The sequence below is a fragment of the Manihot esculenta genome, chromosome 9, assembly GCF_001659605.2.
Source record: "Manihot esculenta cultivar AM560-2 chromosome 9, M.esculenta_v8, whole genome shotgun sequence".
Taxonomy (NCBI): Eukaryota; Viridiplantae; Streptophyta; class Magnoliopsida; order Malpighiales; family Euphorbiaceae; genus Manihot; species Manihot esculenta.
The window spans coordinates 28,294,934-28,310,687 of NC_035169.2; the positions used below are offsets into that span (position 1 = coordinate 28,294,934).

The 15,754-nt window shown below is 31.1% G+C and overlaps 2 protein-coding genes and 4 non-coding genes across 7 annotated transcripts; 1 reads left to right on the plus strand and 5 right to left on the minus strand.

Moving 5' to 3' along the window:
- Positions 1-1,833: 1,833 nt before the first annotated feature.
- Positions 1,834-1,905, minus strand: TRNAK-UUU. Its single transcript has one exon. It is a non-coding gene; the product is annotated as a tRNA-Lys (tRNA).
- Positions 1,906-2,338: 433 nt separating this feature from the next.
- On the minus strand, positions 2,339-2,410 carry TRNAK-UUU. The gene has a single exon. It is a non-coding gene; the product is annotated as a tRNA-Lys (tRNA).
- Positions 2,411-4,974: 2,564 nt separating this feature from the next.
- On the minus strand, positions 4,975-5,046 carry TRNAK-UUU. Its single transcript has one exon. It is a non-coding gene; the product is annotated as a tRNA-Lys (tRNA).
- Positions 5,047-8,835: 3,789 nt separating this feature from the next.
- Positions 8,836-8,907, minus strand: TRNAK-UUU. Its single transcript has one exon. It is a non-coding gene; the product is annotated as a tRNA-Lys (tRNA).
- Positions 8,908-9,002: 95 nt separating this feature from the next.
- Positions 9,003-11,787, plus strand: LOC110622775 (trafficking protein particle complex subunit 4). Of its 2 annotated transcripts, none has more exons than XM_043960007.1 (4): positions 9,003-9,069; positions 9,170-9,238; positions 10,350-10,518; positions 11,448-11,787. In XM_043960007.1, exons 2-4 carry the CDS (start codon positions 9,179-9,181, stop codon positions 11,642-11,644), a joined length of 426 nt encoding a protein of 141 aa, XP_043815942.1. In that variant the 5' UTR covers positions 9,003-9,069; positions 9,170-9,178; the 3' UTR covers positions 11,645-11,787. The 2 variants fall into 2 exon arrangements, with proteins under 2 accessions (XP_043815942.1, XP_021623097.1); XM_021767405.2 differs by adding an exon at positions 9,390-9,545 and having other exon boundaries at positions 9,020-9,238.
- A 658-nt stretch (positions 11,788-12,445) lies between these two features.
- LOC110622774 (receptor-like cytoplasmic kinase 176) lies at positions 12,446-15,681 on the minus strand. Its single transcript, XM_021767402.2, has 6 exons — positions 15,354-15,681; positions 14,687-15,012; positions 14,212-14,347; positions 13,933-14,075; positions 13,677-13,800; positions 12,446-13,125 (listed from the first exon to the last, which is right to left on the minus strand). The coding sequence occupies exons 1-6, from the start codon at positions 15,403-15,405 to the stop codon at positions 12,719-12,721; spliced, it is 1,188 nt and encodes a 395-aa protein (XP_021623094.1). The 5' UTR covers positions 15,406-15,681; the 3' UTR covers positions 12,446-12,718.
- Between the last annotated feature and the right edge of the window lie 73 nt (positions 15,682-15,754).

Here is a 15,754-nt window from a genome sequence, read left to right on the forward strand (position 1 = left end):
TTAAAAATTTTATTACTTGGTCTTTCAGATTTTTAAAAAATGTACTAACTAATCCCTCCGTATCAATCATTAATTAATGAGTTTTTCAATACTATAAGGACTAAATATTAATTTTTTTCTCTTAAAGGAAATAAAATTAACCACTAAGATGAAGGCAGTGAAAATAAAAGGCAACACTGTGGGTGAGGATCAAACTCATGACCACATGGTTAAAAGCACTGCGCTCTACCTCTGAAGACAACAGCTAATTAATTTTAAAAATTTTATTAGTTGATCCTTCAAATTTTTAAAAAATTTATTCATTAGTCCCTCCGTATCAGGAATTAACTAGTGAGTTTTTTAATACGATAAGAACTAAATAATAAGTTTTTCTCTTAAAAAAGATAAAATTAACTACTGAAATGAAGGCGATGAAAATAAAAGATAATGCTATCTGTGGAAATCGAACCCACAACCACATGGTTAAAAACTATACGCTCTACCTCTGTGCTAAGACGACTAATTAATTTTAAAAATTTTATTAGTTGGTACTTCAAATGTTTAAAAAATTCACTAATTAATCCCACCGTATCAGAGGTATTCTAGAGTTTTTTTACAATTCTTAACATTTAAAACAAATAAATAGACTAACTAGTAAACTTTTGAAAATGTCAGAGTTGTTTTAATGTATTTTTGAAAATAAAGAGACTAACTAATGAGTTTTTTAATACTATAAGTACTAAATAATAATTATTTTTTTAAAAAAAAATTAACCGCTGAGATGAAGGTGGTGAAAATAAAAAGGCAACGCTGTCTGTGGGGATGGAACCACAAACAACATGGATAAATGTCGTGCGCTGAGCTAAAACAGCTAATTAGTTTTAAAAATTTTCTTACTTGGTCTTTCATATTTTTAAAAAAATTTATTAATTAGTCCATCTGTATCAAGGACCAATTAGTGAGTTTTTCAATACTATAAGAACTAAATAGTTATTTTTTCTCTTAAAGAAAATAAAATTAATCGCTAAGATGAAGGCAGTGAAAATAAAAGGCAATACCGTCTGTGGGGATCGAACCCATTATCAGACCACATGGTTAAAAGCCATGCGCTTTACCTCTGAAAACAACTATTTAGTTTTAAAAATTTTATTAGTTGGTCCTTCAAATTTTTAAAAAATTTATTAAGTCTGTGGAATTCGAACCCACCACCACGTGGTTAAAAACCATATGCTCTACCTCTGAGCTAAGACAACTAATTAGTTTTAAAAATTTTATTAGTTGGTCCTTTAGATGTTTAGAAAATTTACTAATTAGTCCCTTTGTATTAGAAATATTTTAGATTTTTTTATAATACTTAATGATTAAAACTAACGGAGGGATTAACTAGTAGACTTTTTTAAAACATTAGGGACGTTTTAATGTATTTTTCAAATAGAGTGATCAACTAGTGAGTTTTTCAATACTATAAGGATTAAATAGTAATTTTTCTCTTAAAAAAATAAAATTAACTGCTAAAATGAAGGCGGTGAAAATGAAAGATAACGCTGTCTGTGGGGATCAACCCACAACTACATGGTTAAAAGCCATGCACTCTACCTCTGCTTAAAAATTTTATTAGTTGGTCCTTCAAATATTTAAAAAATTTACTAAATTAATCCCATTGTATGAGAGGTATTCTAAGTTAACTACTAAGATGAAGAAGTGAAAATGGTTAAAAGCCATGCACTCTACCTCTGCTTAAAAATTTTATTAGTTGGTCCTTCAAATATTTAAAAAATTTACTAAATTAATCCCATTGTATGAGAGGTATTCTAAGTTAACTACTGAGATGAAGAAGTGAAAATAGAAAGGCAACGCCGTCTGTGGGGATCGAACCCACGACCACATGGTTAAAAGCCATGCGCTCTACCTCTGAGCTAAGACGGCTAGTTAGTTTTAAAAATTTTATTACTTGGTCCTTTAGATTTTTAAAAAATTTACTTATTAGTCCCTCCATATCAAGGACTAACTAGTGAGTTTTTCAATATTATAAGGACTAAATAGCAATTTTTTCTCTTAAAAAAATAAAATTATCCGCTAAGATGAAGGTCGTGAAAATAAAAGGCAACATCGTCTATGGAGATCAAACCCACAATCAGACCACATGGTTAAAAGCCATGTGCTCTACCTCTGAAGACAACTAATTAGTTTTAAAAATTTTATTAGTTGGTCCTTCAAATTTTTAAAAAATTTATTATTTAGTCCCTCCGTATCAGAGATCAACCAGTGAGTTTTTCAATACTATAAGGACTAAATTATAATTTTCTCTTAAAAAGATGAAATTAACCGTTGAAATGAAGACAACAAAAATAAAAGGCAACGTCGTCTGTGGAAATCGAACCCGTGACCACATGGTTAAAAACCATATGCTCTACCTCTGAGCTAAGACGACTAATTATTTTTAAAAATTTTATTAGCCGGTCCTTCAGATGTTTAAAAAATTTACTAATTAGTCCCTCTGTATCAGAGATATTATTGATTTTTTTTATATTACTTAGTGGCTAAAACCAATGGAGAGACTAACTAGTATACTTTTTTAAAACGTTATGGATGTTTTAATGTATTTTTCAAAATGGAGAGACCAACTAGTGACTTTTTTAATATTTTAAGGATTAAATAGGAATTTTTTTCTCTTAAAAAAATAAAATTAACCTTTGAGATGAAAATAATAAAAATGAAAGGCAACGCCGTTTGTAGGGATCAAACACGTGACCACATTGTTAAAAACCATGCACTCTACCTCTGAGCTAACACGATTAATTAGTTTTAAAAATTTTATTAATTGGTCCTTCAAATTTTTAAAAAAATTACTAATTAATCCCTCTATACCATAGATATTTTAGATTTTTTTTTCTAATATTTAACGGCTAAAACTAATGGAGGGACTAATTAGTAGACTTTTTAAAACGTTAGGGACATTTTAATAAATTTTTCAAAATGGAAGGACCAACTAGTAAGTTTTTCAATATTATAAAGACTATATAGCAATTTTTTATCTTAAAAAAATAAAATTAGCTGCTGAAATGAAGACAGTGAAAATAAAAGATAAGGTTGTCTGTGGAGATCAAACCCACAACCACATGGTTAAAAGCCCATGCACTCTACCTCTGAGCTAAGATGGCTAATTCGTTTTAAGAATTTTATTATTTGGTCCTTTAAATATTGAAAAAATTTACTAGTTAATCCCACCGTATTAGAGGTATTCTACATTTTTTTTTATAACCCTTAACAATTAAAACTAATTGAGGGGTTAACTAGTAGATTTTTTTAAAAATGCTAGAGATATTTTAATGTATTTTTCAAAATGGAGGGACTAACTAGTGAGTTTTTCAATACTATAAGTTGTCTAATTAGTTTTAAAAAATTTATTGGTTGGTCCTTCAAATATTGAAAAAATTTACTAATTAATCCCACCATATCAGAGGTATTTTAGATTTTTTTTATAACACTTAACAATTAAAACTAATGGAGGGACTAACTAGTAGACTTTTTTAAAATGTTAGAGATGTTTTAATGTATTTTTTAAAATGAATGGACGAACTAGTGAGTTTTTCAATATTATAAGAATTAAATAGTAATTTTTTCTTAAAAAATAAAATTAACTGTTGAAATGAAGGTAGTGAAAATAAAAAGTAATGTCATTTGTGGAGTTCGGACCCGAGAACACATGGTTTAAAACCATGCATTTTACCTCTGAGCTGAGACAACTAATTAATTAGTTTAAAAAATTTTAATACTTGGTCTGTTTAAAAAACTTAGTTCATCCGTATCAGAGGCATTTTAGTGTTTTTTTATGATACTTAATGGTTAAAAAAGCAGAGAAACTAACTAGTAGACTTTTTAAAACGTTAGACACGTTTTAATATATTTTTCAAAATTGAAGTACCAATTAATGAATTTTTTAACACTATAAAGGCTAAATAGTAATTTTTTTTCTTTTAAAAAAAATAAAATTAACCGCTGAAATGAAGACAGTGAAAATAAAAGGTAAAGCCGTCTATGGAGATCAAACTCACGACCACATGGTTAAAAGCCATGCACTCTACCTCTAAGTTAAGACAGCTAATTAGTTTTAAAAATTTTACTAGTTAGTCCTTCAGATGTTGAAAAAATTTACTAATTAGTACATCTGTATTAGAGGTATTTTAGAGTTTTTTACAATACTTAACGGCTAAAACATACGGAGAGTCTAACTAATAGACCTTTTAAAATACTAGACACATTTTAATGTATTTTTAAAAATTGAGAGACCAATTAGTGAGTTTTTAATATCATAAGGTCTAAATAGTAATTTTAACTAAATAGTAATTTTTCCTCTTTAAAAATTTTATTAGTTAATTCTTCGTATATTTAAAAAATTTACTAATTAGTCCTTACATATTAGAGATATTTTAGATTTTTTTATAATATTTAACGGTTAAAACTAATAGAATTACTAATTAGTAGATTTTTTTAAATTTTAGGTACTGTATTTTTCAAAATGGAGGTAACAATTAGTGAGTTTTTCAATACTATAAGGACTAAATAATAATTTTTTTCTCTTAAAAAAATAAAATTAACCGCTGAAATGAAGGTAGTGAAAATAAAAGGTAATGTCGTTTTTGGGATCAAGCCCACGACCACATGGTTAAAAGCTATACGCACTATCTCTGAGCTAAGACGACTAATTAGTTTAAAAAATTTTATTTGTTGGTTATTCAGATGTTTAAAAAATTTACTAATTAGTCCCTCTATATCAGAGGTATTTTAGATTTTTTTATAATACTTAACGGCTAAAACAAATGGAGGGACTAACTAGTAGACTTTTTTAAAATGTTAGGGATGTTTTAATGTATTTTTAAAATAGAGGGACCAACTAGTTAATTTTTTAATATTATAAGCACTAAATAGTAATTATTTTTTTTTAAGAAAATAAAATTAACCGCTGAGATGAAGGCAGTGAAAATAAAAAGGCAACACTGTTTATGGAAATCGAACCCATGACCACATGGTTAAAAGCCATGCGCTCTACCTCTGAGCTAAGACGGCTAATTAATTTAAAATTTTTATTTGTAGGTTGTTCAAATATTTAAAAAATTTACTAATTAGTTCTTCTGTATAAGAGGTATTTTAGATATTTTTTATAATACTTAACGGCTAAAACTAACGGATGGACGAACTAGTAGACTTTTTTTAAAACCGTTAGGGATGTTTTAATGTATTTTTCAAAATAGAGGGACCAACTAGTGAGTCTTTTAATACTATAAGCACTAAATAGCAATTATTCCTTCTTTAAAAAAATAAAATTAACTGCTGAGTAGAAGGTGGTGAAAATAAAAAGGCAACATTGTCTATGGGATCAAACCCACGACCACATAGTTAAAAGCCATGCGCTCTACCTCTGAGCTAAGATGGCTAATTAGTTTTAAAAGTTTTATTACTTGGTCTTTAAGATTTTTAAAAATTTTACTAATTAATCCATTTGTATCAAGGATCAACTAGTGAGTTTTTCAATACTATAAGGACTAAATAGTAATTTTTTCCCTAAAGAAAATAAAATTAACCTCTAAGATGAAGGCAGTGAAAATAAAAGGCAACACCGTCTGTGGGGATCGAACTCACGACCATACCACATGGTTAAAAGCCATGCGCTCTACCTCTAAAGACTATAAGGACTAAATAATAATTTTTTCTCTTAAAAAAGATGAAATTAACCGCTGAAATTGTCTATGGGGATCAAACCTATGACCACATGGTTAAAAGCCATGCGCTCTACCTCTGAGCTAAGATGGCTAATTAGTTTTAAAAGTTTTATTACTTGGTCCTTAAGATTTTTAAAAAATTTACTAATTAATTCCTTCGTATCAAGGACCAACTAGTGAGTTTTTCAATACTATAAGGACTAAATAGTAATTTTTTCCTTACAGAAAATAAAATTAACCGCTAAGATGAAGGCAGTGAAAATAAAAGGCAACACTGTCTGTGGGGATCGAACCCATGACCATACCACATGGTTAAAAGCCATGCGCTCTACCTCTGAAGACTATAAGGACTAAATAATAATTTTTTCTCTTTAAAAAGATGAAATTAACAACAAAAATAAAAAGCAACACCGTTTGTGGAAATCGAACGCACGACCACATGGTTAAAAACCATACGCTCTATCTCTAAGCTAAGACGACTAATTTGTTTTAAAAATTTTATTAGTTGATTCCTCAGATTTTTAAAAAATTTACTAATTAGTCCCTCCGTATCAGAGATATTTTAGATTTTTTTATAATACTTAACAGTTAAAACTAACGGAGGGACTAACTAGTAGATTTTTTAAAATGTTAGAGACGTTTTAATGTATTTTTTAAAATAGAGTGACCAACTAGTGAGTTTTTCAATACTATAAGGATCAAATAGTAATTTTTTCTCTTAAAAAATAAAATTAACCTCTGAGATGAAAGCAGTAAAAATAAAAGGCAGCGCCATTTGTAGGGATCAAACCTGCGACCACATTGTTAAAAGCCACGCACTCTAACTTTGAGTTAAGACGATTAATTAGTTTTAAAAGTTGTATTAATTGGTCATTCATATTTTAAAAAAATTTACTAATTAATCCCTCTATATCAGATATATTTTAGATTTTTTTATAATATTTAACGGCTAAAATTAACGGAGTGAATAACTAGTAGACTTTTTAAAACGTTAAGGATATTTTAATGTATTTTTCAAAATGAAGGGACCAATTAGTGGATTTTTCAATTTTATAAGGACTAAACAGTACTTTTTTCTCTTTAAAAAAATAAAATTAACTTCTGAAAGGAAGGCTGTGAAAATAAAAGGTAATGTTGTCTGTGGGGATCAAATCCACGACCACATGGTTAAAAGCCATGCATTCTACCTTTGAGCTAAGATTGCTAATTTGTTTTAAAAATTTTATTAGTTGGTTCTTCGGATGTTTAAAGATTTACTAATTAGTATCTCCGTATCAAAGATATTTTAGATTTTTTATAATACTTAACAGTTAAAACTAATAAAAGGATTAATTAGTAAATTTACAGTTAAAACTAATAGAATGACTAATTAGTAAATTTTTTGAAATGTGAAGTACATTTTACTGTATTTTTTAAAATGAAGGGAACAAATAATTTTTTTTCTAAAAAAATAAAATTAATTGCTGAAATGATGGTAGTGAAAATAAAAAGTAATATCATTTGTGGGAATTGAACCAACTAAATAGTAATTTTTTTTAAAAAAATAAAATTAATTACTGAAATGATGGTAATGAAAATAAAAAGTAATATCATTTGTGGGAATTGAACCCACGTCAACGTGGTTAGGGCTGAGCAGAATCCGGTTCAAACCGAAAAAACCGACCGAACCGAATCGATTTGAAAATTTGGTTCGGTTTTTTATATATTTCGGTTCGGTTCGGTTTTAAATTTCAGAAATTTTGGTTATTTCGGTTCGGTTCGGTTTTGATCAGAAAAAAACCGAAAAAACCGAACCGAACCGATTAGGGATAATAATATGTTTTTTCAATAATATAGAGAAATTAAATTATATTAAAATTAAAATATTTTAATTAAATTTTAAAATACTAAAAATAAAGTGTAAAAAATTAAAAAAATATTAAAAATCGAAACCGATCAAACCGAACCGAATCGAACCGAATCAGACCGGTTCGGTTCGATTCGGTTTCTGACCAAAATCGGTTCGGTTCGGTTTTCATAAAAACTAAAATTTCGGTTTTCGGTTTATTCTGTTCGGTTCGGTTTTGAACCGAACCGACCGAATGCTCACCCCTAAACGTGGTTATTCCGTCTCTTAGCTAAGACAAAATTTTAAAAATTTTATTAAATGATCTTTTAAATCTTTAAAAAAATTATTAATTAGTCTATTCATATTATAGTCATTTTAGAGTTTTTTACATACTTAACAGTTAAAACAAATAAAGAGACTAATTAGTAAACTTTTTAAAATATCAGAGACGTTTTAACGTATTTTTCAAAATTGAGATACCAATTAGTGAGTTTTTTAATATTATAAGAATTAAATAGTAATTTTTTTCTCTTAAAAAATTAAATTAACTGCTGAAATAAAAACAGTGAAAATAAAAGGCAACACGGTCTGTGGGATCAAACTTACGACTATATAATTAAAAGCCATGCGCTCTACCTTTGAGCTAAGACGGTTAATTAATTTTAAAAATTTTATTTAAAAAATTTAATAATTAACCTCTTCATATCATATGTGTTTTAGAGTTGTTAAAATCAATAAAACCCCCCAAAAAAACTACTTCTTACTCAAGTTTCCGATAAAGCTTTCATTGATTCATTTTTATTTAGAATTTATGAATTTTTTATTCAATTATTACAACTTATTCAATTCTCATAATTATGACCTAAATGAAATGTTGTCATAACCTACATTTTTCAACAAAATAAATTTATTTAAACTATAATCATGAGCGAATGTATAAATATAATTTCGAAAGATAAATGGATATTGAAAGTCATTTTTTCGATATATGTCTAATTCTAAATTTTATTTTTATAATATTTAACTAAGATAAATGGAAGAACGTTCTAATGTATTTATAAAAAATTAGAGATTAATTAGTGAATTTTTTAATAAAAATTTTATTAATTAATTTTTTAAATATTTTAAAAATTTATTAATTAATTTTTCTATATAAGAGATAATTAAAAAATAGATGAATGTTATAATTTATTTTTTAAAATTAATGAATTAATTAATAAATTTTTTAATAATACAAAAATTAAATAGCCAACACGCCGTCTGTGGGGATAAAATTAACTGTTGCGATGAGTACAAAAAAATCCAATACGCCGTCTGTGGGGATCGAACCCACGACCACATGGTTAAAAGCCATGCGCTCTACCTCTGAGCTAAGACGGCCAGCTGATTAAGTTCTCCAAATAAATTACTGATAGCCAAAATTGACCAGATATGGGCCTCATGGAACTCTGAAGTGATTGTAATTTGTACGAAACCGGCTTCCACTTGACCGGGACTTGAGAGTGAGAGAAAAATCATCTGCGTGAGATTTTCGCTCAGGAGGTGAGTGGCTTTCGTACCTGTGTCCTACTGCAAACATTGCGATCATTTTTAGGTCTTTTGAGTTTTATTTCTTCTTCTTTTCGTTCGGATTCCGAGGAAGTGACTGGAAATGGCTGCGATTTATAGCTTATACATTATCAATAAATCAGGTGGTTTGATCTTCTACAAGGTATCGCTCTCCTTCAATTGTCATGCATTTGTTTCCGTTGAAATTGCTTCTGATAGGTTTTATGTATTTGTTTATTTTGGATAAATTGTAGATTAATTAGTAATTATGTTAAAAATGGAGTTCTATGATTCTTTTTTTGTTAATTTTGAAGTTATTTAAGCCGAGAATCAGCAAGCAAAGATTAGACGTTGCAGATTCGATTCAGCATTTGGAGAAAAGATTATACTGAAGCAATCATATAATGACGAATCAATATGAAAGTAACCCTTATTGTTTGATTGATGAGAAAATAGAATAGGGACAAAAGGTACTAGTTTCTTGGAGACTTATTTAGAGGCACGTTCAATTGTATTCAGACCTGGAAATCCTTTTGTTCTTATTGAATCTCAGTAAGAATTGATAAATATTATTGGGTGGAAGAAATATTTGCAATTCTTATAGTTTCAAGCTAATAAACTAAGTAGCATTGGTTCAAACTATTTTCCTATTTGCTCAGCGATCATATTGGCAATATTAGGTCACCTACGATGTAATACAGAAATTCGTCCTCTGATAATATGGTACATTAGGCAATTTAGTTACAATCAAACAAATGAGGTTATTGGAGGGAAAGCACGATGAGACGAATGGAATTTATGAGCTACCCCTGTATGTTTTAGGTTAATGAAAGAAGGGAAATGATGGACTAAATTGTGGAACTGTTACCATTGGTAATTAAAATTGTTAAATATACTGGTAAATGAATTTTTCTTTCCTGTGAAGGTAGTCGGGGAAACTGCAATAAGATCTGTTTTGGCACATTGTATTTGTATATTCACACTACTCCCTTAACTGCTCCTTTCTTATTATTCTTTTTCTTCTTTTTTTTTTTCTTAATCATTTTCGCCTCATGCATTTATTTAACAAGATAACAAAAAAAAATGAAAAAAAAATTTCGGCATGATAGCATTAACCAACAAGGATACAGTGGGTCAATTCCTTGGCATTTACTTTACAAACCATGGTAGGGAAATTTCTTAAATTGATAAGAACCGCTGGAGTCCTTGTTATTATTATTGCTTCTTATTGGGCTTGTTTGATGATCTTTCACTTATTCTATTATGAGTATTAGGATTATGGATCTGCTGGACGGATGGACACAAATGATAGCTTACGAGTAGCTAGTTTATGGCATTCAATGCATGCCATCTCCCAGCAGCTATCACCAACTGTAGGTTGTTCAGGCATTGAACTCCTTGAAGCTGATACATTTGACCTCCATTGTTTTCAATCTCTTACTGGTGCGAGAAATCTTCATTTTTCACTTGCACAGATAACTAAATAAACTAAAAGGGATAAACGAAATGGATTCCACATGATGAAAATGTCAGCTTAACATTTTTTTTTTTTTGCTGTAACTGATAAATATTAATGATAGATTTTTTTAAAGCAAAATGCAGTTAATTACTATATGTTTATATATTTGTATTCTTCTTAGGAATGAATTGATTTTTTCCAATTTGATACATTAGCTTAGTTAAGAACCATACAAATTTTTACAGTTTGGTAAAAAGCCTTAAATCATGTAAAAATGTATCAAGAAACAGCTGATTTTTTTAATCAGCAAGTCAAGTATATCATTAAATGATTACACAGATAATGATGTGAGTGTATTGACATTTTTATAAGCGGGTATTAGTTGATATTTGTTGAAATTCGACCAGTAGAAAGGGTAGATTACCATGCATGCATGCTCACATTCACATTTTTCAGTTTCTCATTCTTGTATGGTGGATATTGCTTACCATATGGGCTTCCTAGTTTTACTGCTAAATTGACTTTTTTGTTGGTTGCATAAAGTATTGTTATGGCAATTTATTTTCTTCTGTATTGTATCTAAAGGTCATGTTTTTCTAGCATTGAATTTCTATGGATAATTTTCCTGTCTTTTCTGGATAATGTTGAAGTTGGTCTTTAAAAAAAGTGTGGGGTTCCTTCTAGAGCTTTAATATGGCGGCCTCTATTTATGTGGAGGAACGTGTCTTTACAAGTAGGAAAACTCAAATTGTGTAGGAGTTTAAATATATTGAAGCATTCCAAATTTAATTTCAATAGAGAAAAATGAAAAAATAGATTTATTGCTCAAATTGGAAAAATGAAATAAATTATTCTGAAGCATATCATGCTACAACTTCTAATTCTCATTTGGTTCCTTGTTTTTCCCCTTCAGGGACAAAGTTCTTTGTGGTATGTGAACCTGGGACATCGCACATGGAGGGTCTCTTAAAAGTCATATATGAATTGTACACAGATTATGTTTTAAAGAACCCTTTCTATGAAATGGAGATGCCTATAAGATGCGAACTCTTTGACATCAACCTAACACAGGCGATACAGAAAGACCGAGTTGCTTTGTTGGGGCGATAAACTTCTAGAGGTCTTCTGATTTCCAGTAATTGTTTTCTCGTTTTCATTTTGTGTACTTGCCGTGGATATTTCTGTTTGTATAACCTTCCTTTGCTATATTTGCTAATTTCAATCTTATGCAATTGGGAAGTGTTATTTGTTTAGAAATAGCTCAATTATCTTTTTGTTATGGTTAAAGAATTGAGTTGCTGGAACAAGTTTATGTTAGTTTGTCTTAAGAAAATGGGTAGGCTCAACTCATCCCAGAAGAAATGCCTAAAGCCTTATAGGGTATATTATCCTATTTCAAATCAATGTGGTTCTTTTCTCACTCAATACCAAATGTTGGAACACGAAAAACTTAGACTCAATATTGAATGGAAAGGCTTTATGAAATGGGTTGAGTTTAACTCAGATTCCATTAGCTAATTCTAACTGGTTCAAGAATATGCCTAGAACCTTATAAGGGATCCACTGCCACAACATTTGGGACAAGGTAGTTTCTTCCTACCCGGGGAATGTACTTACAGTAGCTAAGTTTCATGTCGGATGCAAAAATGGGCATCCAACACCAAATACAAATAATGGGCATCAACAACAAAATGTTTTAGACTACACAGGCTCTTTGATTGCCGCCCGCTACCCCCTACAAAGGCATCACCTTCACAGCCTGTGCTAGAATGCAAAGTCTTATATTTGATGTTTCTTTAAAATTCAGATTTTCATTTACAAGAAAGTTACAAATTACATGCATTTCTTTTTCTTTTTTCTTTTTCACTTTTCCTTAACACCTAATAGCATGCCCATCAATTCCAAAAAGCATATTCAAATAAGCTCAATTATGCTCACATAAAAACTTGGCTTTTCAGTGGCTGTTTTCAAGTACAAAATATTGCAGTAATCCAGATAAATTTGTGCTCCACCATTCTGATGGAGAACTGGAAACATCCAATATGGAGGCATAAACATACAAACAAACCACAAACTGTACACTACTCCAATAAACACATGCCTCTAGCATATGCCTCAACTCCTGAACCTGCTTCACATCCAAGAAATCCATTATATTAACAAAAAAAAAAAAAAAAATCTAACTCATGCTTGCTTATGCATAAACAGGGATGCAGAAGGTCGTGGATATGCAACGCATCCACCATTCTTCTTCTCCCCATGAGTAATTGGATTGTTCTCTTTTTTATTTGATTCTTGAAGCTGCACTAATGTTTTTACCACCTCATCCATGTCTGGTCTGAACTTAGGTTCGTCCAAGCATTGAAGTGCAAGGTTAGCCACCTTTTGAGCCTGACTGAGGGAGTACTGGCCATTTAGACGAGCATCTAGTACACGGAAAATTCTGCGTTTGCTTGCCAGGTAAGGTTTCGCCCACTCCACCAGGTTATGTTGCCCCAGTGGCCTATTCTTGTCTATAGCTCGTCGGCCAGATAACATTTCTAGAAGTACAACACCGAAACTGTATACATCACTCTTTGCAGTCAAATGGCCTGCTCAATGTCAGAATACAATCAATGATCAAAACTCAAAATACACTTCTATTTATTGTTGCATCATACATAGCAAATATACAAAAGTGAAGCTCGAACCCAACACATTGCATTAATAGCATCCATGCAAATCCTATGTTAAAAATATTGAACTATGCTTTGGCACTTGGAGAACAGTTAACAAAACACAAGTTGTTGAAATAGGCTTGCCTTGCATACATTTGGATAAAACTACTCAAAAGGAACTAACAATTTGGAAATTTTCATTCACAATCTCTCCCAGTGGTAGCTTTCACTTGGTCTCGCCTTTTCTTTCTCCCCTCACCCTCGCATGTGAACATGCATATACGCATAGATAGATGCAAACACACAATGTCCTACATATAAGGATCCGCTTAATGCCTCTAATGGTCCAACAAGTGAAAACTGAACTTTTCTCAACCAAAACTTTGGATAACATGGAGAAAATATTATCGATTCAGAAGATTGGAGCATGTAAAAGACGTTCAAATCAGTTGATAGTTGCAAGAAACCACATAGAGAAACGGTACCTGTGGCCAAATATTCTGGTGCGGCATATCCGTAAGTTCCCATGACTCTAGTAGATACATGACTCTTATCCCCAGTTGGTCCATCCCTGGCTAAACCAAAATCAGAAAGCTTTGCATTGTAGTTCTGCAAATACGGGGCAACAATCAGCAGGGTAGCTCACCAAATTTAGATATTCATAAATAAGCCTTAATCCCCAAATTAAGATAAATCACAAGAAAAAAGAAAGTGATCAACCAATGTTAAAAAATTACATACTGAATCAAGTAGTATATTAGAAGTCTTAAAATCCCGATATATGACTTTTGTTTCAGCTCTATGTAGAAATGCAAGCCCCCTAGCAGCACCAAGGGCCACTTTCATGCGAATGTTCCAAGAAAGAGGCTGGAAGTGTGACCCTCCTGTTTCAAATTTTGCTTAATGCTTTAGTTAAACAAATATAAATTTCGGAGTTGCTGAGTGTGACACTGAGCCCTACTCTTCATGTAAGCAACAAACTGAAAGTAGCAGCTAATTCAAATATCATCAGGAACTCACTCCTGAATAGATGATTCTCCATACTGCCACGGGGCATGAATTCATAAACCAAAAGTCGATGGTCATCCTCAAAGCAGTAACCAACCAACTTAACAAGATTAGGATGCTGCAGTTGCCCAAGGTAATTGATCTCCGCCTGTAATTTGAATGAACAAAAAAAAAAAAAAACTGTTCAAGCCATAACAATCTACCAAACAATCCAGTCATGAAAAGATAAATATAATATCATCATTCAACTGATATTTAGCAGGATTTGTTTGAAAATCCTTGCAGCTATGGATATGGGATTGATCAGTTGTATATCCAGATAAATTTCTATTCCCAAATTCTTTCTAACTAGGAGAGAAGTATGCAATCAAGGACAGGACCCCTTTCCAAAGTAAAAGAATAATGAGACATGACAATAAATGGGAAAGTGAACAAGATCAAGAAAAACTTGCATAAGCACTCAAGAAACTGAAATCATATTACTGACCAGCCATTCTCTATGACCCTGGAACCCTTCTTGGTTAAGCCTCTTGACAGCAATCACTATGCCAGAACCGGGCCTTGTAGGCGTAAGCGAATGCTCATCGATCCACCCTTTGAAAACTGATCCAAAGCCACCTTCTCCTAGTACACTATCTGGTCGAAAATTTCTAGTGGCAGTCTTCAGCTCATTGAAGCTGAAGTTCTTTAAATTTTCTGCCTGCAGGATCTCACCTTCACTTCGAGGTGTTTGGGGTACAGAAGTTGATGAGACCTTGCTACTCAAGCCACTCAAATTCTTTCCAGTTCTGCTGGAAGTTTTTGAATTCAGGCCTAAATAATAAATAAACAACTACATTAAATTCATTAGAAGTAGTTTGCAATAAAACCCAAAACTGTTATTCTTTTCATTGCCCAATTTCTAAATTAGATTCATCAACATATACATAACAAAAAAAAAAAAAATTTAAAAAACTGAAAGAAAATGATAAAAATTTACAAGTACGGATTTTAGACAACATCTTCAATAGACAATACTTGGGGAAATTTATGAGAAACAATGAAAAGAAGAGCTCAAGCATCCATAGATAATAAAGTTCTTGATCAAGCAAAATCGATAGCAGCTAATTGAGAAATTGGGAGACACACAGAGAGAGACAGATCACCAACCAAACCTGTATTAGAAGGAGTATAAGCCTTGACTCGATTGCTAAAGCAGAGTCCCATCAAAGAGTAGACGCTTCAGAACTTGAATATTACAATTGCAAAAGCCAAACTCAAATCAAACAAAGACAAAGCTCAGATCTTTGTATAAAAAAGAAAAAAATCCCTTTTCCTATTAAAAGATGGGATGCAAATAGAAGAAGAAAAAGACCAGCTAGAGCAAAATTAACAGGTAATAATTAGAGAGGACATGAATAATTTTTGTATTGGAAATGAGAGAGAGATGGCATTGCAGGAAGCAAGAAAAAGGAGGCTGTGAGGTTTTGTTTATTTTTTGATAGCCTTTTTGGACCCCTCGCCAGCCATACACGGTTGACTCGCTTTTTTGAGCTTTTTTGTCCTTTTTCACTCT

Excerpts from the sequence above, each read along its gene's own strand:
- LOC110622774 (XM_021767402.2), bottom strand. The coding sequence starts at position 15,405 with ATGGGACTCTGCTTTAGCAATCGAGTCAAGGCTTATACTCCTTCTAAT. Across the intron at positions 15,013-15,353 it reads TTATACTCCTTCTAATACAG|GCCTGAATTCAAAAACTTCC; the intron begins GTTTGGTTGGTG and ends TTTATTATTTAG. Across the intron at positions 13,801-13,932 it reads CTAATATACTACTTGATTCA|AACTACAATGCAAAGCTTTC; the intron begins GTATGTAATTTT and ends CCGTATTTGCAG.
- LOC110622775 (XM_043960007.1), top strand. The coding sequence starts at position 9,179 with ATGGCTGCGATTTATAGCTTATACATTATCAATAAATCAGGTGGTTTG. Across the intron at positions 9,239-10,349 it reads GTGGTTTGATCTTCTACAAG|GATTATGGATCTGCTGGACG; the intron begins GTATCGCTCTCC and ends TATGAGTATTAG. Across the intron at positions 10,519-11,447 it reads TTGTTTTCAATCTCTTACTG|GGACAAAGTTCTTTGTGGTA; the intron begins GTGCGAGAAATC and ends TTTCCCCTTCAG.